This window comes from Gorilla gorilla, chromosome 8 (assembly GCF_029281585.2).
Source record: "Gorilla gorilla gorilla isolate KB3781 chromosome 8, NHGRI_mGorGor1-v2.1_pri, whole genome shotgun sequence".
NCBI classification, from domain to species: Eukaryota; Metazoa; Chordata; class Mammalia; order Primates; family Hominidae; genus Gorilla; species Gorilla gorilla.
In genome coordinates, this window is record NC_073232.2 from 45,614,817 (window position 1) to 45,641,036 (window position 26,220).

General features: G+C 50.4%; 2 protein-coding genes across 10 annotated transcripts in view; one reads left to right on the forward strand and one right to left on the reverse strand.

Annotated features, from left to right (window-relative positions):
* Window positions 1–26,220, forward strand: part of AIFM2 (AIF family member 2) — a 126,108-nt gene that overhangs the window by 841 nt on the left and 99,047 nt on the right. For 3 of the 9 annotated variants that reach the window (XR_010135198.1, XM_055353612.2, XM_055353611.2), the window contains exons 2-9: window positions 8,179–8,369; window positions 8,756–8,871; window positions 11,024–11,143; window positions 11,636–11,728; window positions 14,288–14,396; window positions 15,434–15,586; window positions 17,088–17,288; window positions 17,888–18,072. Coding sequence is in view for 7 of the 9 variants with exons in the window: in XM_055353612.2 (XP_055209587.2) it covers window positions 8,192–8,369; window positions 8,756–8,871; window positions 11,024–11,143; window positions 11,636–11,728; window positions 14,288–14,396; window positions 15,434–15,586; window positions 17,088–17,288; window positions 17,888–18,039 (1,122 nt within the window). In the remaining 2 variants the exon portion in view is untranslated. Of the gene's footprint in view, window positions 1–8,175; window positions 8,370–8,755; window positions 8,872–11,023; window positions 11,144–11,635; window positions 11,729–14,287; window positions 14,397–15,433; window positions 15,587–17,087; window positions 17,289–17,887; window positions 19,941–20,287; window positions 21,776–22,054; window positions 24,517–26,220 lie in introns of those variants that run through there. The other 6 variants (XR_010135199.1, XM_063710038.1, XM_063710036.1 and 3 more) reach the window with 5 other exon arrangements.
* The window catches only part of MACROH2A2 (macroH2A.2 histone), a 59,532-nt gene continuing 53,261 nt past the window's right edge, over window positions 19,950–26,220 (reverse strand). The window contains exons 8-9 of the mRNA XM_004049531.4: window positions 22,992–23,166; window positions 19,950–20,689 (exon numbers count right to left, since the gene is read on the reverse strand). Of these exons, the coding sequence (XP_004049579.1) occupies window positions 20,524–20,689; window positions 22,992–23,166 (341 nt within the window). The 3' untranslated portion in view covers window positions 19,950–20,523. The remainder of the gene's footprint in view (window positions 20,690–22,991; window positions 23,167–26,220) is intronic.

A 26,220-nucleotide genomic window follows, 5' to 3' on the forward strand; every position in this document is an offset into this window, starting at 1 on the left:
ACCCAGTGCCCATAGGCTCGGGGGGGGGGCTGGGGGGGTGCAGCACTAGGAGGTCTGCTTCTCCCTTCCCAAAGCTCTGGGTGCTGCAGGGACAAAGACCAGCGGTGAGTAAACTAACTCTGATGGGACGCGTGCAGTCCACCTGGAACTGAATTAGTGGCCTATATTGGGGCTCTCCTTCCAACACCACCTGATCAACACACCCTGCCTTTCCCTACAAGGAGAGTCTTTTTGACCCTGGAATTTAAGGTGAGGATGGGGAGGGGTGAGGTCTCTTGGGGGCTGATGATCCTGTAGGAGGACAGGCATAGGGCAGAGAGTCAGATATAGTTTGGGATGGGACTTGCAGGTTTCTGGACTGTGCACCTGTGTTCAAAAGCCTGTATCAGGTTCCAGTGTGCGTGCATGCACCTGCCAGAGAGCCCCGGAATCTCAGATCACACCTGCCCTCACCCCAGCACCTAGAGAGGAGTTCTCCAGGGAGCACAGTGTGTCACCAAGAAGAGGGCACTGAGCCCCAGCCAGGGTGGGCTGGGCAGGCTTAGCACTACCTAGCCCAGAAGTGATGGGCTGGGCAGGCCGGTGGACTCCAGGGCCAGCCTGACTTTTGTCTGGTGGCGAAATGAAGCCAGCGTCCAGGTACAGGTGGTGGGCAGACCATGGGGACCACAAAGTAACTGGCTCTGAGGAGGATGGACAAATTGCTTGGCCTAGGTTTTCTGTGCGGGAGTGAATATGACATCCAGATGAACCTGTCTGCCCCAGAGCTGCCCTCTCCTGGGGATAAAAGGAGGCTGCCTCCCTTAGACTTTGAGTCCCTTTTCAGAAACTGGTCCTTTGGGGGTTCTGTTCTTCAAGTAGTCCCTGAGGGGCTGGCCATGGAGTGTCCCAGGGAGGGAGGCCGCCCAACCCTCTCCATCCTGTTGTGTCCCGCGGGTGGAGGAAACCTCCAGGGTGCTGTGAGTCGTGCTGTAGTGGCCTTCTTATCCAGGACGGCCACTCTGGGAATGTGGCTCTCCAGAGGCTGATGTTGAAACCTACCCTTTGTGTGAGCCATGACGACTCAAAAAGCATCGTGTTTTATTTGTAATATTTGTGAAGCAATACTGGAGCAACTCTGGGATGACATTCTTGCTTTGATCAGAGCCCACACGGTTCCTGCTGTGTGTCTTCTGAGGCACAACCTCTGAACAGCTTTGGCATAAATGTAACTTCCTGGTTTTTCAGTAGTCCTATGGGCTGCTTATTGTGGAATAATACCCTTGAGATCAGGGTGGATGCTCTTGGCAGAGAAAACAGGATTGACTGAGCAAATTTTTGTGTAAATCAGATTGTGTGTGTGTGTGTCTGTGTGTATGTGTGTTGTGGGAGGGAGCAAAGGTAAAGTTACTGAGGAGTTCCCGGACAATCAGGGTTTGTTCCGCTCTCTTAGGCCTTCTTTTAAGCTAACATTCTTGAACCTAGACAGACATAGTTAAGATTCTCTGTGATTCCCACTGGGGCTTTGGTGTTCAGTTCAAAATCAGATGGTGGATTTAGCAGTTCCTCAAAAAGTTAAACTTCAAGTTACTGTATGACCCAGCAATTCCATACCTAAATATATACTAAAGAGGACTGAAGACTGGTTCACACAAAAACCTGTACACAAATGTTCATAGTGGCGTTATTCACATAGTCAAAAGGTGGAAACAACCCAAGTGCCCGTCAGCTGATGAGTGGATAAACAAAATGTGGTCTATTCATACACCAGTAATGGACTGTTTTTCAGCCAGGAAAAGGAATGAAGCACTGATAACATGCTACAACTCGGATGAACCTTGAAAACATGATGATCAGTGGCAGACGTCACAAACGAAAAGCCACATAGTGTATAATTCCATCTACATGAATTGTCTAGAACAGACAAATCTGTAGAGACAGAAAGAACATTAGTAGCTGCCCAGGGCTAGGGTAGGTGGGGTACAGGATTTATTTTGGGGGTGATGGAAGTGTTCTGGAATTAGATAGTTGTGATGGTTGCACAACCTGGTGAATACACTAAAACCCACTGAACTTACATCTTTTTTTGAAATTTAAATTAAAAAAATTTTTTTTTGAGACAGAGTCTTGCTCTGGCGCCCAGGCTGGAGTGCAGTGGCATGATCATGCCTCACTGCAACCTCGACCTCCTAGGCTCAAGCGATCCTCCCACCTCAGCCTCCTGATATCAGGGACCACAAGCATGTGCCACCATGCCTGGCTAATTTTTTGTATATTTTGGAGAGATGGGGTTTCACCATATTGCCCAGGCTGGTCTGGAACTCCGGAGCTCAAGCAATCTGCCTGCATTGGCCTCCCAAAGTGTTGGGATTAGAGGTGTGAGTCAGCCTACATCTCATTTTTTTTTTTTTTAAAGATGGGGTCTCGTCTAGGCTGGAGTGCAGTGGTGCAATCATAGCTCACTGTGAACTTACATCTTAAGTGGTAAATTGTATATGTGAATTCTATTTTGATTAAAAAATTAGATGGTAAGCGGTCTGTCCTATTATTAAAGACATTATTTCTGCAAAAATGACATATGCTTGTTTGAAAAAAATTCAAACAATACAAAAGCTTAAGGAAGAAAATGAAAACATCATCTATGACCACTATTAGCACGTTGGTTCAGAGAGCAGGTTTGATGTGTTGAGAATTGAACTTGGGCAAGTTGTTGAACTTTTTTCCAAAATAAGGAGAAAAAACTCATACCTTAAATCGAAGATATGGGCAAAAGTGCAACAGATGCTAACTGCTGTAATCATTACCTGTATATGTGTGTACATACTGAGGTGGATGTGTCTTATTGGCCATAAATGGGATTAGATCTTTCATGTGGTTCTGTGGCCTGACTTTTTGGGACTGGGCAAACTAATCTGCAACATACATTTTATATATATATATATATAAATAAGTGGCTGCTGTGTATTCATTGCTACTGTGTGCCAGGCACCATGCTAAAATGCTTTACATAAATGATCTCATTGAATCTTTTCTACAGCTCGAAATCACAGTGGCTTACACCTGTGATTCCAGTGCTTCGGGAGGCTAAGGCAGGAGGATCCCTTGAGGGGCTAGGAGTTCAAGATCAGCCTAGGCAACATAGTGAGATCCTCATCTCTACAAAAAAAAAAAAAAAAAAAAAATTAGCCAGCTCAGGAGTTCAAGGTTATAATGAGTTATGATCATGCCACTGCATTCTGGCCTGGGTGATAGAGCAAGACCCTGTCCCTAAGAAAATTAAAAATAAGTAAGTAAATAAATAAATATTGCCTGACTTTTTCCTTTCTTTTTTTTACTTTTGAGACAGGGTCTCACATTGTTGCCCAGGCTGGAGTGCAGTGGTATGAAGCACTGATACATGCTACAACTTGGATGAACCTTGAAAACAAATCTGATTTGTGTAAATCAGATTGTGTTTGTGTGTCTTTGTTTATGTGTGTTGTGGGAGGGAGCAAAGGTAAAGTTACTCACTGCAGCCTCAAACTCCTGGGCTCAAGCAGTCCTCCTGCCTTTGCCTCCCAAAGTGCTAGGATTATAGGCAGGAGCCACCACACCCAGCCCTTGCCTGACTTTTTCATGGACAGACTTTTTGTATAAAAACATCATTCACAGGCTGGGCACAGTGGCTCGCACCTATAATCCCAGCACTTTGGGAGGTTGAGGCAGGCCGATCACTTGAGGTCAGGAGTTTGAGACCAGCCTGGCCAACATGGTGAAACCCTGACTCTACTAAAAATACAAAAAACAATTAGCCGGGCATGATGGCACATGCCTGTAGTTCCAGCTACCTGGGAGGCTGAGGCAGGAGAACTGCTTGAACTCAGGAGGCAGACGTTGCAGTCAGTGAGCTGAAATTGAGCCACTGCACTCCAGCCTGTGCAATAGAGTGAGACTCCGTCTCAAAAACAAAACAAAACATCACTCACCCTTTAAAAACAACTGGCTACACAGTACTGCATTGTATGGGCTTATAATATTTTATCCTGTAGCCTCTCATTGGTGGCAGTTTCCATTGATTGATGGAGTGTCACACAGGTGGAGGTTTGCACAGCACTACTGCTATGTTAGAACATATAACTGGGCATCCACTAATTCCATATGTGCATTTTCATCTCCTACAGGGTGTGTGGCTGGAAATGTAGCTCCATGGCTTAAGCCCTTGCTTTAGGTGTCTGGCCAAGTAGATCATGGCCAAGCAGGAGGGAGTTCACTGTTTTCTGGGGCCAGGCAAGAACCGACACTGGCAGAGCCAAGGAGAGTTGGCATGTCCAAGAGTATTGGGCAAGGGGCTGCCAAAGAGGCAGGGTGAAATCTGCTGGAGAGTCAGTGGCCTCCCTATTCCACAAGTAAGGGTGGCAGGGGTCAGTAGAGGAGAGAGAAGAGAGAGAGAGCAGATTGCAGGAGAGGCCTCAGGCAGCATGAAGAGGAAAAGTGCCTCTCCTCCCTGGCCCTGCTGTGGTCTGGGTGTCCCCTCAGGCCCCAGGCCCTTCACAGGGAACCCCAGATAAGCAATTTGCCTTCCTTGGGTGAGGCAAGAGTTTGCCCTCTCGGGGAAGCAGGTTGATGATCCTAGGGGCCTGGGGGTCAGGGGCTCGGCTCCTTTGGTCAACTCATTGCCCCTGAGGTCCACTCTGGGGTCACTAGACTTTCTTTCCCTGGAAGAAACCCCATGAAGGGCCCGGGGTAGGCTTGTATGTCCACCTGGTTGTCAAAGCTGCCCTGGCATGGCAGGCTGGCTGTCTGTCGGCCCCTGTCACCTGTCCTCTAAGCCTCTCCACCTTCTGCCACAGGTGCCCTGAACTCTACCCGCCTCTTCCCTTCCTGCCACTGGGCCTCTGGCCCAAGTTGTTTCCTCTGCTAGGAAGACCCCCTGATCTCAGCTGTTTTTCAGGGCTCTAGGCTGTCCTTTTTGAGTGTCCCTGGGTGCTCCAGTGTGACCTGACGCACAGTGGACTCCCCTATCCCTATCCCTGGCCAGCTGCATAGCCCCTCTCAGGGGCCATGACCAGCTAACTTGGAAGTGGGGCTTTCTGGGTGTTTTCTTGACCTCATCCCTGGCTGACAGCCCCAAGGGTAAGACCCAGCACAGAGGGTTCCACACTGCCAGGGGCTGGTGAAACACACGCCACCCACGGTCTGCCTCATCACTGCCTACATTCTCAGGCCCTGCGCAGCTCCTGGTGTGCACTGCTACCTCTGGCTGGGCCTGTGGGCCCTCCTGGGTCCTGGTCCCTAGGAGACATTCCCTTCTGGCCTAGTTGGCAGATTCAGCCTGAGGTATGCTTGGGATTAGCTCTAGACAACCCTTCTGAGGGCTTAGAGGAGCTAGGGTGGCCCTGCCTGCTGGGGGGCTTGTCTCGGGTCCTAATCACTACGAGGGCTCAGCCTCCTCATCTGTGAAATGGGTATGTTCAAGCCTCAATGATTTGGGGACCATTTGACCCATGAGAAACAACTTTAAATTCCCTCCAATCCATTGTGTCAGTGCCCTCCCTCTGCTATACTGTCCGCCCCCAGGGGAGAAGTTAGGCAGTGGGCATTTGAACACCAATGGGAACAGTGCCCGGAGTTGTAACCAAAAGCTGCCCCATAAGTGTGGGATGATTTGGGGACCGTCTTGGGGAACCACCACCATGTCTTGGAAACCAGTGTGTACGAGGACAGCTCAGGATATTATAGCTGGTTGGGCCTTATAGTCCGCTCCCATTATAGGGGGTAAATTGAGGCCCAGAGAGGGAAGGGGTTGTGCCCCAGACCCGCAAAGATGATCAGGGCAGTGCAGTGGCCTTCCAGCGGCCTGGGGGTCCCAGATGAGCTGGAACACACTTCCTTATGAGGCTGTTCAGTGGCTTGATGTCTGTCCTTCAAGGTTGACCTCAGAGTCTACTTCCTCCTTCGCTGACACCCCCTCCAGTCCCCCTTCCTGAAGCCCACAGCAGCTGTTGAGCCTCTGGGGCGGCTTTCTGTATAGTGTGAGCTTTGTTTCTTTTTCTCAGCATCTCCCCCCAGCAGCCTGGCTTATTTCTGCCTCTCTTTAGGGCTCAGCACAGGCCAGGAGGAGGGTTGATTGCTTGTCACCTCTCAGGGTCTCAGCTGCAGTCAAGAGTGCCCCTCAATGGGCTGTGTGGCTCCTCCCACACCAGCAGCCCTCTGCCTGCCTGAGGCCCACACTGCAAGCATCCTAATTTGGGGTTCTGCTGGGCTGGAGGCAAGGCCTCTGGTGCAGCCCCAGGCCAGCCCCTGGGCCCTCCTCTGTCTGGGGCAGACTCTGGGATGCACAGGTAACCCTGTTTACCAGCCTTCCAGGCTGGCTTGGGGAGCCCAGGCAACTTTGCTGCTGTAGGGCCCAAGGCTGTTGAGTTGGATAAAAGGCAACTTTATACAAATATAAAAATATAAATTTATTTAATGTGTGTATATACAGGAGCCTTCAGAAGGAAGACCCGACCCCCAAAAGAGGTACAGAAGCTTATATACCATCTTGAGTTCATACAAAGAAATGGGGACTGGGTGCAGTGGTTCATGCCTGTAATCCCAGCACTTTGGGAGGTTGAGGTGGGAGGATCACTTGAGCCCAGGAGTTTGAGACCAGCCTGGGCAACAAAAGGAGACCCCCATCTCTATCAATATTTATTATTTTTATTGTTTTATTTTTTTGAGATGGGGTCTCACTCTGTGGCCCAGGCTGGAGTGCAGTGGCATAGTTAAGGCTCACTGCAGCCTTGACCTCCCTGGCTCAAGTGATCCTCCCACCTCAGCCTCCCAATTAGCTGGGACTATAGGTGCCCATCACCACGCCTGGCTTTTTTTTTTTTTTTTGTAGAGACAGAGTCTCTCTGTGTTACCCAGGCTGGTCTGGAACTCCTGGGCTCAAAAGATCCTCCTGCCTCAGCCTCCCAAAGTGCTGGGATTATAGGCGTGAGCTGCTACACCCAGCCCCATCTCTACAAGTAATTAAAAAATTAACCAGGCATTGTAGCATACGGCTGTGGCCCCTCCTTCCTACTCCATGATCACAGTCTTAGTTCACACCAGATTTGTCTTAGTCTGTTTTCTGCTGCTACAGCAGAATACCACAGACTAGGTAATTATAATGAACAGAAATGTATTGGCTCATGGTTCTGGAGGCTGGGAAGTCCAAGATCAAGGGCCCAGTGTCTGGTGAGGGCCTTCATGCTGAGTCATCCCATGGTGGAAGGCAAAAGAGAGAGTGAGAGAGAGGAAGAGCTTAAACTTGTAGCCTCAGAGGCCCTTTTATAATTGGTATTAATCCATTCATGAGGGTGGAGACCTTATGACCCAAACACCTCCGATTAGGCCCCACCTCTCAACACTGTTCCTTTTTGGGAGACATATTCAAACCCTAGCAGCAGAATTTTGCAGAATTCTTGTTGTAACCTGCTAATTGACCTCCTTAGACCTGAACCTTAAGTTGGTGACCTGTGAGCTGGGCTGAATCTGGTTGTGGTGTTTGTTTAGTGCAGTGCTTAAAGAATGTTTTTTGTTGTTCCTTTAGATGTGGCCTATGCTTGCCAGTTCCCCACAGGTGTGCCCACTGTTTCTTGTTATTGCACCTTTTCCCAGCTTCTCACATCATTGACATTGCCCACCTGGTTCTTGGACTTTGTAAGGTCTGACCTTATAAGGGCAGGGACCATATCTGCCTGTCTGACCACAGGATACACAACACAGAGCATGTCAAAAAGCAGGAGTTCAATTCATATATGTTGTTGAGTGAACATTATTCCCCTCTTCAAAAGTCTTTTTTTTCCTCCTGCCCCACTGCAATCTCTCCCAAAAGTCTTTGATGGAATATATCAAGTAAAAAACAAATGTGCAGAACACTTTGTTTAATGAGTGCAAAAAATAATCGTGATTATAGTTGCATAAACTATCTCTGGAAGGAGTCATCCAAACTTGTTATGTAACAGTGGATGCCTCTGGAGAAGGGAACTTGGTGTTTGGGGTATGGGCTGGAAGTGGGATACCCCCTTGTTCCTTCTGAATTTAATTCAAATTTTATAAAATTGGAGTTTCATTAATCAAAGATTTACCTCATCTAAAAAGATCAATTCATGATCGAGGCCTCTCTCACTGTGGGTCCTCCCAGCCCTCTCAGCCTCCCTGACTCTGATGTGCTCTCCTCTTTCTTCCCAGCAGTGCCTGATTCAAGATGGGGTCCCAGGTCTCGGTGGAATCGGGAGCTCTGCACGTGGTGATTGTGGGTGGGGGCTTTGGCGGGATCGCAGCAGCCAGCCAGCTGCAGGCCCTGAACGTCCCCTTCATGCTGGTGGACATGAAGGACTCCTTCCACCACAATGTGGCTGCCCTCCGAGCCTCCGTGGAGACAGGTAATGTGCTCCTGTCTGGGGCTGTCTCCGTGAGGGGGGTCTTGTCTCTGCTCTGGGGCTTGATTTTAGGGCTGGGGGTGGTGTTCTCCATTTAGGGCAAAGTGCCTGCATTCCACTGTCAGACAAGTTCTGGAGAAGCTCAAGGTCTCTGGTCTTAAGTAGCCACCATAATGAGACCCTAGAAGTAAAAGCTTGAGCTTTTCTGAGGGTCTGAGGCCCAGACTGGCGTTTTAGGAAGTAGGGGTACCCCAGGCATACCTAATGGCCCAACTCTTTGGTCAAGGGCACCCCTGTTGGTTTGCAGCTCGTGAAAGGTTCTGAGTCACTCTGGCTTCCCGTGGGCAGCCTGACTCTGCCCTATGACCTCTTCTGTGTCCCTTCCCCAGGGTTCGCCAAAAAGACATTCATTTCTTACTCGGTGACTTTCAAGGACAACTTCAGGCAGGGGCTAGTGGTGGGGATAGACCTGAAGAACCAGACGGTGCTGCTGCAGGGCGGCGAGGTGAGTGAGGGCCAGCCCGGCTGCCAGCTGGCTCAAGGGCCCTCTGCAGGGCCTGGGTGGGATCCTCCAGGGTCAAGAGAGAGCTAGGCAGGGGGCGGTGGCTCACACCTGTAATCTCAGCACTGTGGGAGGCCAAGGCGGGCGGATCACCTGAGGTCAGGAGTTTGAGACCAGCCTGCCCAACACGGCAAAACCCTGTCTCTACTGAAAATACAAAAATTAGCTGGGCGTGGTGGTGGGCGCATGTAATCTCAGCTACTCAGGAGGCTGGAGAATTGCTTGAATTCGGAGGTGGAAGTTGCAGTAAGATGAGATTGCACCACTGCACTCCAGTCTGGGTGACAGACAGAGACTCCATCTCAAAAAATAAAAATAAAAAAAAGAGAATGCTGTCTGTGAGCCCCAAGCCCTGCCTGGTGCTGGGCAGATAGCGGATTCCTCATAAACAAAGGCTTGACCACAGCAACCACAAGAATATGGTGGCAGATATTTCTTGTGTAATTCCTGCATGCCAGGCCGTGTTTGTATTCTTTACGTAAGTCTCATGAATGTTTACCGTGCCTCTATGGCGAAGGTGGTAAAACTTCATTTTACAGAGAAGCTAAAGGGTTAAATGGCTTGCTTAAGATACCACAGCTGGTAAGAGACTGAACTAGGATTTGAACCCATGCAATTTTAGCCCAGAGCCCATGCTCTAAAAGCCAGCGTCCCAGACAACTCCCAGGCCTGGCCAGCCCTCGGCTCTGTCTAGAACAAAAAGGCGCACGCATGGTCCCACATCCCCCGGATCGGGACGTCACTGGGGCAGAGGTTTCCCTTCACTCATTTGTGTGTTCCCCCACCTCACATGTGCATCATGGAGCCTGGAACACACCTGCCATGACTTGAGCTCCATCGACAAGCTGCCACCAGCTCTGGATGAGTGTCACGTCCAGCCCAGCCCCATTTGGTGTCTGAAGCTAAGGGGGCGTTGACAAAAGGAAACACAGTTCCTTTCCTTGATGAGTTCCGATTTAGTGTGACCCAGCCCTTCTTGAATTAATGGGGCCAGATAGTTTCCTGGTTGGAAAGATTACTGAGTGTCCCCTAGTCCTGCAGTCTCCAGCCATGCGTTTCAGAGCCCTGGAAGATTCCATGAGGGCATCTTGGAGGTTCAGGGGAAAGGAGAGGCTGAGTGGAGTCCAGGCCTTCCAGCCCCTCCCATTGGAGCAGCTCTGTTTTTGTCAACTTTATGTATTTAGGCTCCAAACAAGATTTCCTTTTCTTTGTTTAAAATTTTTTTAATTAAAAAAATTTTTTTTATTGTTTTTGAGACGGAGTTTCGCTCTTGTTGCCCAGGCTGGAGTGCAATGGCATGGTCTCGGGTCACCACAACCTCTGCCTCCCAGGTTCAAGCGATCCTCCTGCCCCAGCCTCCTGAGTAGTTGGGATTACAGGCGCATGGCACCACGCCCAGCTAATTTTTGTATTTTTAGTAGAGATGGGATTTGGCCATGTTGATCAGGTTGGTTTCAAACTCCTGACCTCAGGTGATCCGCCCGCCTTGGTCTCCCAAAGTGCTGGGATTACAGGTGTGAGCCACCATGCCCGGCCTAAAATTTTTTTTATTTTTAATTAAAAAAAATTAAATTATTTTTTATTTTATTATTTATTTTTAATTTAAAAATTAAATTAATACGGGGTCTTGCTATGTTGCTCAGTGCAGTGGCTATTCACAGGTGTGATGCCACTACTGATCAGTCTTTCTTTCTTTCCCTTTCTTTTCTTCCTGGCGGAGGCAGGAGGAGGGTTCTTCTAAAACACCCGGGAGGTTCTGAGCTAACTCCTGCAGGCAGTGTCCTATCCTGCAGCCCTGCCTCCTGCTTCCAGGCGCCCCTCCCACTGCCATGCTGGGTGGCTCCAGTTGCCCCCGCATTCTCCACGCGGAGGTAAACTCTACTTCCTTAGGTCTTTCCCCAGGTTCTAGTGCCATCCTTTGGGCTAACCAGTGTGGTGGTTTTACCCCCTCCCACGGGGGCTGCCTCTGGTGCCTAGAGGGGCCTCTTTGCCTGGTTTGTCCTGGCTGGCAGGCCGGGAGTAGGATGCAGAGGCCATGCCTGCCCTGCCCTGCCCTACCCTCATCTTTTTTTTTTTTTTTTTTTTTTTCTCTCAGGCCCTGCCCTTCTCTCATCTTATCCTGGCCACGGGCAGCACTGGGCCCTTCCCGGGCAAGTTTAATGAGGTTTCCAGCCAGCAGGCCGCTATCCAGGCCTATGAGGACATGGTGAGGCAGGTGAGCTGTGCACTGAAGGCATGGGGCAGTGTGGGCAGACGGAAGGACAGCCTTGGGGATGCCTAGGCCTGCAGCTGGGAGGCCACGGGGGTACTCAGAGCTGCTGGCTGTAGCCATAGAGTTGGAGAGTCACTAGGAAGAGACTTTCCTGGGAAGAGACCTTGAACTTGCTGCTGGAGCCAGGATGTGAGCACCCCAGACCTGCTCATGTTGCCCTTGGTATGTCTCTGACTTTCCTCTCCTGGGGCTTTTCACGGGTCCCTTCCACTCCTGTTTTCATAAGTCTCTGTTTTGTAGAGCAGGCTTAGATCCACGATCTTCCACAGCAATTCTGCGAGGTGGGTGGGAGGAAGTACATTTGGACTCAAAATGTGGAAAGGGTTCTCTGCCCTCCTTTGGCCCAGGGAGCCACACCACAGGCTGAACCAGCAGACAGAGGTGGATGTGTAGGTGTGTTTCATATGTCCCTGTTTCACATGTCCTCTTCTCCAGGTCCAGCGCTCACGGTTCATCGTGGTGGTGGGAGGAGGCTCGGCTGGAGTGGAGATGGCAGCAGAGATTAAAACAGAATATCCTGAGAAAGAGGTGAGCCAGGCTGCCTTGCCTTGGAGCTCTAAGTGGTTGGCTTCTTTCTGCATTATCTTAGGAACATCAGGAATTTGCTCAGGGCAGAGAAGTCTGGAGCTCTATTCACATAAACTGGGAGTGTGTATTTCTGTTTTGTGCCAAGGTGCGATTCTATAGGGGATTTTTCCTGCAGAGCTGGGATCCTGCTGCACCTGACCTTACGGAGCTGCTCAGGGTGTGTCCTTTCTCAAGGAAAGGTCCTGCCCTCTGCTCCAACTTGGAGGATCAAGCCCAGGGGCAATACCTTGCAAAAGCGGAACTTCTGTGTCACCTTCAGAATTCAGGCCTTTGTGATACAAATGTATATTTGATTACCTCTTGCTGGCAACCAGCTTGGACAAAGACACCTTCAGTTGTTGCTTTGGTCTCTGCCTGATATGGTAGCCCCTGCTCTGAGCAGCCCCATGGTGGTGGGGAGCCTGCAGCACAGCCCTTTCTGCCCACGCTGGGCAATGACTGAACAGCACTGCCTTCTGCCCATGGGTGGGAACGGGGAGGGGACATCAGCCTGCCCTGTTGCTTTCTCATGCTCAAAAGACAGAGATCCTACCGGGCAACCTAGCGAGAAAGAGGAAATCCTGGCACCCTGTCCAGGCTTGGCAAGGGCTGAGTGATAAACGTCATTACAGTTCCTCCAGGCGAGAGCTTGCTTGCGGTTGAAGCCAGATCGGCTTCTGAGAGCCATGTGGGGCCTCTGAATGGATCTTTTTTCCTCAGGGAAAGGCAGGTTGGTTTTGAAAAGAAAAATCAATAGAGGATAATTTAATTATATGGCTGTTCTCTGCCAAATTGTTGGAAATTATGATGAGTGATTGATATAGTTACATTCATTCGTTTTGATTTATGAGGATTCTATAGGGAAAAACCAAACTGTTTTTCTCCCTACTCACTCCACACTTCTGGGATAAGATGTGTGGGTTTTTCCCCCACTGACCAATTCTCTGACACCAGCTGGGTGTCCTACAGTTCAATTCAATTCTGACACTACCTGGCGTTAGTGCAGACCCCACAGGTCAAGGGCTCAGTCCCACGATCCTGCCCCGACTTCAAACACCAGTTGCAAGTCCATAGGTCCCCAGCTTACCCACGCTTCTGTCCCACTTGGCTACAAGATAGAGATTCTCATGACTCTCTCCTTGGGTTAAATAATTTGCTAGAGCAGCTGATGGAAGCCAGGGAGACAGTTTACTTGCTGTTGCTGATTTATGATGAAGGATGTTTTAAAGGATAAAAATGAACATTCAGATGAAGGGGCACATAGGGCATGGTCTAGAAGGGTCCTGAGCACAGGGGCTTCTGTCCCCATGGAGTTGGGGTGCACCACTGTCCTGGCATGTGGACATGTTCACCAACCTGGAAGCTCTCTGAACCCTGTACTTTAGGGATTTTTATGGAGGCTTCATCAGGTAGGCAAGGTTGATTATGACCTCAATCTCCAGCCCCTCTCTCGTCCCTGGAGCTGAAAGTTCCAGACTTCTAAGCTGGCTTGGTCTCTCTGGTGACCAGTGATCATCCAGGAGCCCATCAGGAGTAGCTTCATTAGAACAAAAGATGCTCCCATCACCCGGGAACATCCAAGGAGTTAGGAGCTCTATGTCAGACCCTCCCATCACTCAGGACATTACAAAGATCTCAGGAGCTCTGTATCAAGAACCGGCAATGAGGACCAAATATTAGAACAAATGATTCTTAGTACCCCAGTTTACAAGGGTTTTAAGAGCTCTGCATCAGGAAGTGGGGGCAGAGACCAATATATACTTTTCTTCTTATTTCACAGGGGTCAGACCAGTCTGAAGTAGTAAAAAAGTTCAAGTAACTCAGTAAAATATCCACATGTTTAGGATTTGTAGACAGTAAGGGTAGTAGCAGCCACCCTTTATTAAGGACTTAATATGTGCTGAGTTACATGCTTTGTACGTATTGTTTTGCTCATCATTACAAAATTCCTATGAGTGGGGCTATTGTGCCCATGTTAGTGAGCCTTTGGGAGGTGTCCAAGTGAGTATCAGAAATGGGATTTCAACCCAGGCAATTTGATACCAAAGCCCAGGCTTTGAACATGATTGCAACATGAGGTGCCCGGGACGCTTCCCTGTGTTGTCCCAGACAGCAAGTAGACATGCCTGGAAGCACTAATTTTAAACAAGCTTTAATGTTGACATCAGTCTGATTGACTGTTGGAATGCCCATGGCTTGTATAATTATAAGTGCCCAAGGATGCTTGAAGATAATTTTCCAGGTGGCCCTAGATGAGGTGTAGGTTGTGACATGTTGGCATATTGGTAGTCCTCTGGCCTGGGTGTGGCAGGAGGGTACTGAAAGAGTCCTAGTCTAGAACATGTGGGCTTAAGCCCAGCTCACCACTAATTGGTCCCGGCATTGGACAGATTACTTCTCTGGAGCTTCAGTTTCCTCATCTGTAACCTGGAGGTATGAGTGGAGGTGGACGTTCGTGCAATGATTGTGTTTGAAGACTTGGGGGCTCCTTCTCAGGCCCTGTGGTCGTTTTGTCCTCAGGTCACTCTCATTCACTCCCAAGTGGCCCTGGCTGACAAGGAGCTCCTGCCCTCCGTCCGGCAGGAGGTGAAGGAGATCCTCCTCCGGAAGGGCGTGCAGCTGCTGCTGAGTACGTGCACCCTCACCTCCCTCCCTGCCCTGCCCTGGCCTGGTGAGATGTGGCTTGGAGGCTTGGTGACTGCTTGCAGCAGGAGGGTGGCTACGGTCCACCCCAGGCTCTCTCTTTTCCACTGTGTCCTGGGGTGGAGCATGAAGCGCTCAGAAGCAGCCGTGAGCATCAAAGCCCATCTGAGCCTTGTCCAGCTGGAAGTTGTGCCCGTCCCCGGGCAGGGAAGAGGGCCTGGTACTTACGGGATTTCCATGTCCTGGTTATTGCTTTGGATGCAGTGCAGATGGTGGGATGCCTGTCTGCTGAATGATTTTTCTTGAGTGCATCTGAAGGATTTGCCCCAAATAGGATGTCTCTGTGGTCGAGGGAATAGGTTTATTGGTTTATGTTTTGAGAGTGGTGAGGAGTGTGGCCTTCTTGTAGAGCAGGGGACGAGACCCACCCAGCAAACGCTGGAAAGTGAGGTTCTCTTCCAGCGCTATGGCCCCTACACTTCACTGCATGAGGCCCCAGCCCCCTCACTGTTTGTGGGAGGGTGAGGCACCTGTCCTGTGAAGGGCCCGCATGGCTGCCTCAGCCTCCTTTTGGTAACTGGCTGTGGAGTGCTGCCGTCACTGTCACTTTAGGCAGTGAGTGTAGCGAGCTGGCTTCTCTTTCTCTGGCTTTCCCCTTTGTCGTGGTGCACTTGGAGTGCTCGTCCTGCCTAGTTAGGATGGCACGGCTGGCACTCATAAGAGGCGCGTCTGAGGTCTTCCATTAAACAGCTTTTCTGAGAACTTCTTGGGAAACAGCCTCGCTTCCCTCCAGGGGCTTCTTGGAACTTTTCTCCAGAGGGACCCCTCGGGGCCAGATGTCCAGATCAGCTTTGTGGGGCATAGAGTGGACTGAGGGAGGGGCATGGTGGGAAGACAGGGTGCAGCCATTGCCCAGTTGGGCCCCAGAGGTCCAGGCCCTCCCCAGGGTTAGCCTTGGCTTGGGGTCCAGGCTTGATGGGGTCCCTGTCCCCACCAGCCTCCTGGTCATGAACCCCCTTCTAGGTGAGCGGGTCAGCAATCTGGAGGAGCTGCCTCTCAATGAGTATCGAGAGTACATCAAAGTGCAGACGGACAAAGGCACAGAGGTGGCCACCAACCTGGTGATTCTCTGCACTGGCATCAAGATCAACAGCTCCGCCTACCGCAAAACGTTTGGTGAGCAGGTGCCCAGCCGGGCTTCCCCTGTGCCTCCTTGCTCTCCAGTACCCTCTGAATGCTCTGCAGTGCTTGCCCCCAGGAGTCCACACCTTGCTGCCTTCCCCCTTTCTTCCCAACAGCTCAGACTTTAAATTCAGTGAGGGTCCACCCTTGCTGAGCTCTCCTCAGCTGTGACGATGGCTCGGCCCCAGGTGGCCAAGGTGACCAGAATCTTCTGAAATTAGGGCCGCCCCCTAGTGGTAAGAGATGGGAACAGGCATCAGAGAGATGACAAAGGTTGGTGGTGTTTCTTTCCCCCTCACCTGAGGACAGAGGAAATTCAGGGTCAGGCCTTCCTCTCTTGGCAGGCGTGCTGCTGCCCCCAAACCCAGATCAAAACATTTGGTCTCTTGAGCTTGGATTGACTGGGGAGTGGGGTTGGTAACATGGCCTCGTTTCTTAAAGCTCAGTATTTGCGTATTTAGCTGGCTGGAGGTGGCAGAGGTGGACTGATGTGTGTTTAAGCCTCCATTTGTGAGCAGGAGACTCAGTGGCCAGGCCTGGTGGTTGCTTTGTGTCCTCAATTCCCTGTCATTTACTCCCAAATGCCCTTCCCTGACAAGGAGCTCCTGCCTTGTGTCCAGCAGGAAGTAATGACCCAATCCCAGGAAAAGGAAGCCAGTCCAGGCTGTGTGTAGCAGTGGGATTGAGGGCTTATAATGGACAGAGATCCCAGAATTTAGTACCAAATTGTCCTAATGTTGTATTTTCAAATACAAGTTTTTAAAAGTCCCTTTAAAAAAGCAGTTTGCCATTTATTAAAGCTCTGCATTTATTTTTAATGCTTCAGTTTTGTTTTTTATTTTTATTTTTTGAGACAGAGTCTTGCTCTGTCATCCAGGCTGGAGTGCAGTGGCGTGATCTTGGCTCACTGCAACCTCCACCTCCTGGGTTCAAGTGACTCTTGTGCCTCAGCCTCCCGAATATCTGGGATTATGGCTGTATGCCACTAAGCCCGGCTAATTTTTCTATTTTTAGTAGAGACGGGTTTCACCATATTGGCCAGACTGGTCTTGAGCTCCTGGCCTCAAGTGATCTGGCCGCCTCGGCCTCCCAAAGAGTTGGGATTACAGGCATGAGCCACCACACCTGGCCTGCATTTATTTTTAAAATCTCACTTACATTCAAAAGTCAATTCAAGACTCAGCTGATCATTGTAACTTGTTGAGAGTTATGTACATTTCTAAAAGGAGGCCTGTTTGTATTTTGACCCATTTCCACTCTGGCATCAGCAACCTTGCCTCTGCAGGAAGAGTTGTGAGGTAGAGACTTCAGGGGGGAATAAATTAGGTGGGAGGGTGGCCTCTAGAGCAGGTACCTCCAGGGGGTGGTCATGCCTCAGGAGGGTGACCTGACCAGCACCTATTGACCAGCGTCTAGAGCTCGCCCTCTCCTCCTCCTGGTGGCCACTTAACACAGCAGCTCAGTGTCTTGGTTTTGGTGTCATTTCTTCTGGCAGAGAGCAGACTGGCCAGCAGTGGTGCTCTGAGAGTGAACGAGCACCTCCAGGTGGAGGGCCACAGCAACGTCTACGCCATTGGTGACTGTGCTGACGTGAGGACGCCCAAGATGGCCTATCTTGCCGGCCTCCACGCCAACATCGCCGTGGCCAACATCGTCAACTCTGTGAAGCAGCGGCCTCTCCAGGCCTACAAGCCAGGTAAGAGAGGCCCCATGTGCTTTGCAGTTTTAATAGAGTTTGGGGTTAAACATGGGGAAGCCTTTTTGGGCTATCCCATACCTGGCCACTAGAACAAACTCTCCAAGCTGGTGATGGAAACATCCCCTTAGAGCTCTTTAAAAATAGGCCGGGCGCGGTGGCTCACACCTGTAACCCCAGCACTTTGGGAGGCCGAGGTGGGCAGATCACCTGTGGTCGGGAGTTCGAGACCAGCCTGACCAATATGGAGAAACCCCATCTCTACTAAAAATACAAAATTAGGCAGGTGTGGTGGTGCATGCCTGTAATCCCAGCTACTCGGGAGGTTGAGGCAGGAGAATCGCTTGAACCCGGGAGATGGAGGTTGCAGCGAGCCAAGATCACACCATTGCACTCCAGCCTGGGCAACAAGAGCAAAACTCTGTCTCAAAAAAACAAACAAACAAACAAACAAAAAATCAGGGCCTCACCCACCTTCCTAAAGCGATTTCACATTTCCAGCCCTGAGTCTGAAGGCCTCGGGAAGGATCGGCACTCTGGGAGGTGCAGCCCCAGGAGGTTCAGTGAGGTTCTGGTTGTTTCTGTGTCTCTGCTTGCAGGTGCACTGACGTTCCTCCTGTCCATGGGGAGAAATGACGGCGTGGGCCAAATCAGTGGCTTCTATGTGGGCCGGCTCATGGTTCGGCTGACCAAGAGCCGGGACCTGTTCGTCTCTACGAGCTGGAAAACCATGAGGCAGTCTCCACCCTGATGGAGAGGCCAGGCGGGAGAACTACCGCAGCAGGTGGGCATACGGACTGCTTGGCGCATGGCACCCGCCTGGCAAGTGCTAGAACTAATGCTATTCTTCTGGAATAAGATGCCAATGATGTGGTGGCTAGAAATGCAACTTGTATAAAACAAAAATGGGAGAGAGAGAGGCATTAAACAAATACCCCTGTTAGAGGATGCTTTCTGGGTTTGGAAGGTGTGCTTGCTGTGGTACTGGCTGAGCGGCTCATGTGTGCTGGCTGCATGGTGCTGGGGAGGCCACAGCCAGCCCTTCCTCTGCACCTGCCTCCTCTGGGATGTGCATGTGTGTGTACGTGCTTGTGCTCATGACGTGTGCCATTTAGAGCTCTCAGAGCAGGGCAGATTGCTGGGCTCTGGTGGCCAGTGTCTGTCTGTGAGGGCAGGAAGGAGAACTGCACATTGAGAACAAAGGAGGGACCTGAGGTGGAGAGAGGCCCGGCACCCCAAATCTCTGCCATCACACGGTCGGGGAGCCCATACATTCTGCAACAACCAGGGACTTCACAGGAGCCTTGTTTTCAATTTGCTAACAGGTGCATAATCCCTGTGCTCCTTAAGTCTCATGGCCTTCCTACATTTCCACTTTATTTGTTTGTTTGTTTATTTTTGAGACAGTCTCGCCCTGTCACCCAGGCTGGAGTGCAGTGGCACGATCTCAGCTCACTGCAACCTACACCTTCTGGGTTCACGTGATTCTCTTGCCTTAGCCTCCCAAGTAGCTGGGACTACAGGCACGTGCCACCATGCCTGGCTAATTTTTGTACTTTTTAAATAGAGACGGAGTTTCACCGTGTTGGCCAGGCTGGTCTCGAACACCTGACCTCAGGTGATCCATTCGTCTTGGCCTCTCAAAGTGCTGGGATTCCAGGCATGAGCCACTGTGGCCCGCACATTTCCACTTTTAGATCCTACTCCATACCATAGGTTTCATTTAAGAAGAAAGAGCTAGATAAATGTGCTCTTCTGGTTACCCCACCCTGACAGAGTGCGTTTTTACACGGCTAGCAGGGGTTGACACTGCAGCCTGGCCTGCCAGCCATTGGAGGTGTTTAAGGAAGGGCAGATAATGTGACTCTTTGCGGGGTGCCATCTGCTTACCCATTAGCGAGCAGAGGGGGTTTCTGCGGGTGAACCCCAGCATATTTCTAGGTTATTTATGGGCAGATTTGTAAGTGACAAAACTCCAGCTGATGCTGGGAATGGGGAGAGGGCCCTCAAGGGACTTTGTGGTTTTGTGCTTCTGGTTTCCTGGCCAACCCCAGGGTCACTTGTCTGGAGGCCCAGCTGGGCACTAATGTCTGCCACCGACTATGTTACGGTATATAAATGATTCCTCTATTTGGGAGAGATCTTCCAATCCAGAGGAGCCCCTCTTGGACTGCCTGGGTTAAATCTGCATAGCAGAAGTGGTTGATGAGTTCATCTGAAGAAATTCAGGCCCCACCTCCCCACCCTGCCCCTCCCTGCTCCCTTTTGATGGTGGCCTCTGGGTACTCGGGCAGAGTCCTTGGGACACCAGCCTCTCTGGGGTTCTCAGGCCATCCCGCTGGGGCTGTCGCCCAGGCCTAAGTGAGTTGTGTGCCTCTATTGGAGGATGGCTGTTCCCCTGGTGGTTGCATCCAAGTATCTGTCTTTATGGACCACGAAGGGAAGCCCACCTTCCCGGAGGCAGGACCTTCGGCCTAAGAAACACAGGCCCTGGTGCTATCTGACCTGGGGTCCAGCGAGGTGGGAATCCCAGTGTGTGAGCGACAGGCCTTCTTCTATTGACTTACAATATTCTAGAAGGACCTACGTGTGGGGACACAGTTTTCCAAACTGAGGAAAATGTTGCAATAAAAGAATATGGTGTAAGAAAGACACTGGATCTTTTATTTTTTTCCTTTCATTTTCTTTTTCTTAAAAAAACAAAATGAAACCAAAAAAAAAGCCTGAATCAAAACCTTTTTAGTAGTTACAGATATTATAGGGATGGGGGCGGGGGGCACTAAAACAAAAGAGAAAAGCACCAGTGAGATGTCTTTCCCATTTTCTTCTCTCCGCCACGGAACACGCACACCAACAGAGCCCAGGCCACTTTTTGCCCTCTTCCCTTGGAAAAAGGAGGAACAGAAGATTTAAGAATTTTGAAAGGATTTTTTTCTTGTGTGAATGTGTGTAAAAGTCAATGCTATAAATCTAAAACGAGGTCTGTTTTTTTAAAAAAGTTCTAAAACAACAGGAGGAAAACACATGGAAAGAAACCCCTCGCGGAGACCTGCTTCCTTACAGATGGAGGCTCTTTTGGAGGAGAGTGTGAAGGGCAGAGGGCTCCCTGCGCCGGCAGGACCTGCCCGGCCACCCTCCACTCCCCTGCCATCACCCCTCCTCTCTCCTTTTAAAAAGCAAAACCCCACTCTTGGGACTCGGGTCGTCCTCCGATCCCTGCTGGAAAGTGCGGCGGCTACTTGGCGTCGAGCTTGGCCATCTCCTGCACGTAGATGCCGATGCTCTCGCTGTCGAAGAGCAGGAAGTACACGTTCTTCAGCGAGGACGCGCTCGAGTCATCAAAGTGGGCTGAGATGGCTTTGAGGGTCACCTGGGCCGCAGTCTGTTTGGGAAAGCAGTTTCTGTGCCAAAGCAAAAGAAGAGCTGATGTCATTTTGGTCCCTGGTACCCATGGGAGCATGAAGTGCCTTTGTTTTTACTGGGTGGGGCCTTGCTGTGTGTAGGGCTAGTCCATGCATGATCTCCTTTGACCCTAGCCAAAGGGACAGCCTGGGGGTGGCAGGTGGGGCATGTTGCCCCCACTTTATAGGTGTCACACTGACTCGGAGAGGCACAATGATTTAATTTAATTAAATTATTTGTTTTGGGATGGAGTCTCACTCTGTTGCCCAGGCTGGAGTGCAGTGGCGCGATCTCAGCTCACTGCAACCTCCACCTCCCGGGTTCAAGCGATTCTCCTGCCTCAGCATCCCAAGCAGCTGGGACTACAAGTGCGCACCATCATGCCTGGCTAATTTTTGTATTTTTAGTAGAGACGGGGTTTCACCATGTTGGCTAGGCTGGTCTTGAACTCCTGACCTCAGGTGATCCGCCTGCCTCGGCCTCCCAAAGTGCTGGGATTACAGGTGTGAGCCACCGTGCCCTGCCAAGCACAGTGATTTTAGTCAAGGTCACAGGGCTGGCCAAGTGAAGAGTGCCCTGTATTTTATTTTTTATTATACTTTTTTTAAATTAGTTTTTTTTTCAGAGGCAAAGTCTTGCTCCATCACTCAGGCTAGAGTGCAGTGGTGTGATCATAGCTCACTGCAGCTTCAAACCTCTGGGCTCAAGCTATCTGTCTTCTGCCTCAGCCTCCTAAGTAGCTGGGACTAAAGGCGTGTGCCTATAAAAAATTTTTTTTTTAAATTTTTTGTAGAGATGGGTCTTGTTATGTTGCCCAGGCTGGTCTCGAACTCCTGGCCTCAAGTGATCCTCCTGCCTCAGCCTCCTAAAGCTTTTGGATTTACAGGCGTGAGCCACCGTGCCAGCTCCCTGTATTTGATTCTATGTCACCTGACCAAGTCAAGCTTGGCTTTAAAAATGCTAGCCATTCAGCATTAAAAATACCTGGTCTTCAAAAAAGCAAACAGAAGTTTTATTAGCTCCCTCCAAACTGGTTTATATACTAACCCAATTGCTTAGTAAAGGGCAAAAATGTATGCTCCAAACCTGTCTTCGTAAGTCCTTTTTTATGCACTTAATATTTCATAGGCACAGGCCCATGTAATTTCAGCGTCGTGACTCCGGGCATGGCGGGGTTAATGAAAGTTTGTTAAAGGCCCCAGGTTCCAGGGAGCTACTGATAGTGCCATCCACCAGGCTGGGCCACAGCACCAGCTTCCAGGGACACAGCCAGAATGGTCGTTAGGGGTCAGCCACAGAGACCCCTGGAGCAGGTCCAGGAGGGGCCTGTTAATAGGAATTCTTCCCAATCGCATGTATTCCAGCACAGAACAGCACTGCCGTGGTTCCACCGATGAAAGAATGCATCTCACAGCATCTCTGGGCCTGGAATGCTGAGACTCAATGCTGCTTGCCTAGGTTGATGTGTGATTACAGCAGGAACCTAGGTCTCATTATCTTCCTCTTGGGCTTCCCAGGACACAGCTATAAACCATAGCTATATTATAAAGGACAGCTCTCAAGGTGAGAGGGTGTTCAAAATTAAAGCAATAGATTGGCTAGGGGCATGAAGGGAAAGGATATGTTTTATGTGACAGCAGATATCCTCATTACGTATCTGAAACAATGCCCAGCTGGGATCTGTGACAATCCAGTCATTGCCCAGTCTCCTTTTCAGCAATCACTCGGGGACAGATTTTCACTTCTCTGGGTGTATTCATCAAAGCCTCGAACTCCTGGCTCTGCAGTCTCCCAGAGCAGCAACGGAATTCTCTGGGGATTCTGGAGCCAGAGGTCGGAGATGGGGGGCCTGAGATTCTGCATTCTGACATCGGTCACTGCTGCCTATGGACCACACTCTGAGTAGCAAGGCCTTCGAGCCTGGCGTTTTCTGATCATGTGTCCTGGACATGGACAGCTGGTGGGAATATGGACTTTGAACCTGGAAGGCTCTCAAAAAATAACACACCACCTGGCCTTTGCCTCCTGCTCCTCCCCTGGGCTGCCTTCCTCCTGGGGCTTTAACATCAAGGAGGCACTGGGGCTGGCCCCAGCCGGGGAAGACCTGCTGCCTAAGAGCCAGTGGGCTCGCTTCCCCATGGTTTCTGAAGGATGAAAACCGGGTTTCCTGCCCTGTCATCTGGTCAGCATACTTGGCTGTGCTGGCAGCCCTTGGCAACACCCAGATCAGATGTAAGTGGGGGAGCAGCTGATTTCCAGGGAAAAAGCCGGAGGAATCAACTCAGGGGAACTGCATCTTACCTGCCACTGGGGAAAGGCGGGAATGCGACGGACTTTAGCTTCTTGTCCTCCGCCGCTGACAGGCAGTTTTTGATGGTCTCTTCAAGCTGTTCTTCACATTTGTCGGAGCCCCACTGAGGGATGTGACAGTGGATGACAAATTTGGCTGCGAGTCCACTGGATTGGCTGACGGCGGCTGGGACATAGGAGAGAAAATGCCTCCGGTTATTTCCTAAGGTTTCCTAGGTTATAGCCTAACCTCATCAGGTACCTGTTAGATCTGGAGATAAGGCAGTGATAGAGACGTTGGCTGGGCAGCATCCTGTGCTCCTGATGTGGACTATGTTTAACGAGAGCAAGAGCTGGGCTGGATCGCTTTGCACAGTTAGCACAAGCTTTGGGTAGAAGCGTTTAATGCTGCTCTGATGCGCCATTTTCATATGGTCTGCCAAGTAGTCCCTGGGTTGGGCTACCTCCTCACAATGGTTCCTAGCTAAAGGGACACGTCAGATCCTCTCTGGTGGCTGTGGTAGGTAAAGTAATGGCATCCCAAAACATCCACGTCCTCCTCCCTGGAACCTGTGGGTGTTCCCGTACATGGCAAAAAGGACTTTGCAGATGTGATTAAGTGAAGGCTCTTGAGATGGGGAGATGATCCTGGACTGTCTGGGTGAGCCTGGGACCTGATAAGAGGGAGGCAAGGAGGTCAAAGGCAGGAGAAGGCCGTGGGATGAAGGAGACAGAGATTGGAACGATGCAGCCAGGAGCCAAGGAATGTTGCAGCTTAGAAGCTGGAAAAGGCAAGGAAGGGATCCTTCCCTGAGCCTCCACAAGGAACCAGCCCTGCCAACACCTGGATCTTAGACTCTTAAAACTCATTGTGGACTTCTGGCCTCCAGAACTGTAAGAAGACAAATTTGTGTTGTCTGAAGCCACGAACTTTGTGGTAATTTGTTACAGTAGCCACAGGAAATGAATACAGTGGCTTTTATTTTATTTTATTTATTTTTAGTTTTTTTTGAGACAGTCTTTTTCTGTCGCCCAGGCTGGAGTGCAGTGGTGTGATCTCAGCTCGCTGCAACCTCCACCTCCTGGGTTCAAGTGATTCTAGTGCCTCAGCCTCTCGAGTAGCTGGGATTACAGGCATGTGCTAATTTTTAAAATTTTTTTGTAGAGATGAGGTTTTGCTATGTTGCCCAGACTGGTCTTGAACTCCAGGGCTCAAGTGATCCTCCTGCCTCAGGCACTCAAAGTGCTGGGATTACAGGCGTGAGCCATCACACCTGGCCTACTGTGGCTTTTAAAAAATAGCTGTGCCTGGGCCCCACAGAGTCAGGGTACTGACCACCCAGAGGTCCTGACTCAGTAGGTCTGGTGCAGGGGCTTATGCTTATGTGATTTTAGGACCTTCTATGAGTTGAGAACCACTGAACTTGATTGTGTAGTTCCTTGACAGGGACTACCATTTGATGATCTCCACATGCCCTGCAGAGAGTGGGGTTTCAAAAGCGGGCTGTGAAATTGAATTAGGCCAGCCTTGTCTCACAATTTCTGTCATACTCCTTTGTTTTACTGTTTACTCCCCTAAACGTGGTTCCCATTGGTGACAGAGTTGATAAAGCCGCGTGGCTGCTAAGCTCGAGGGAAGTCCCTGTGGGACTCCCCAGGGGAGCAGTTCCCTCGGATCTGCCTGAGGCAGCTGCAGCTTCAGCCATGAGCCATGCTTGCCCCCACGCTGCCCGTCTGCGCCCTGTGCCCCTCCAGGAACCCAGGAATCAGCGTAGCAAGGGTCCGTGGCCACTAGGGGCAGCACTTGTAACAGAAACGTGTGTCCGCCGTATTCTAGAGCTGTGTGTGGGGTTGAGGTGAAAGACTGACTGGAAATCTATGATGCCCACCTAGTTTATGATAAGTATTTCCTGGCAATGTCCACAGTGTCAGGGAAGTGCTGACTGCACTTCCTCGCATGGGTGGAAGCCAAATCCAAGGGACCACTTCGTCCATCAGGGGAGGCTGTAGGCTCCCTGCCTTCCAGTGCCTAGACGGGGCTCAGTGTTATCACACGTGAACGCCTGAGTGCAGGACCCAGGCCACACAATACACCGAGGCCCTGGGTAGGGGCCCGCCATGCGTGCTGACTCTACGACCACGTATATTTGTGCACCAGAAGCAGAGTGTCCCTCTTTGGACTGAACAATGATGCCCCTAAAACTGGAGGCTGCTCTGCTGAGAACCAAGGACCCTGGAGATGGGCCTTGCCTGCATGGTGCCATCTTCCCGAGCACCTGGCTGCTATTGTATGCCGGACAGAGTTTGGCTTGTTACAGTCATGGCTGATTTATTTCATATATTTTAAAAGTATAATCATGTTACTAGCAGAATGGTATTCCTCTAATGTAAAGTCTTTTTTTTTTTTTTTTTGAGACAGGATGCCCCTCTTTTGCCCAGGCTGGAGTGCAGTGGCTCGATCACAGCTCACTGCAACCTCTGCCTCTCGGGTTCAAGCGATTCGATTCTCCTGCCTCAGCTTCCCAAGTGGCTGGGATTACAGGCACCCGCCACCATGCCTGGCTAATTTTTTGTATTTTTAGTAGAGATGGGGTTTCACCATGTTGGCCAGGTTGGTCTTGAACTCCTGACCTCAAGTGATCCACCCACCTCGGCCTCCCAAAGTGCTAGGATTATACTGCACCCAGCCAAAAGTCATTTTTAAATAAAAGGAATATGTTCCTATTGGCAATGTCAAACATCCAATCAAGTAAAAAATGACTTTCAGGGTAGTGCACGATGACATTTCAGTCCAAAACAAAGTATGTTCATGGCAACTGGAAATGAATAACACAGCTTGTAGCCATAATGCTTTGTAATGTTCTCCAGAGGTGTCAAGGATGAGGGTCAAGTTATTGCAAGGGTTGTGACCCTGGTATTTGGTATAAGCACCTATCCACATAATGACTAGGGGCATTCTCTTACCTAATGTGATGTTGCCTAGTGAAGACCTGCATTCTGAGGGTGGCAGTGCTGCTGCTGGGAGCTTCTAGAACCTTCCCCCAGGTGAGCCATCACAGTTCTTGGGAGTCACCACAGCAAAAGGGGACTCTAGGTTGGCCCCTTGTCCTGCTGAGAGGCTGCTACTGCTGATGCCTGGTTTCCGTGACACTGTGGGTTTTCTTTTAACAGCACCTCAGTTTCCCACAATGGCCTCTCTTCTTCCTGCGTGTCTGGGCCCAGTGCTCTTCTCTCTGCTGCA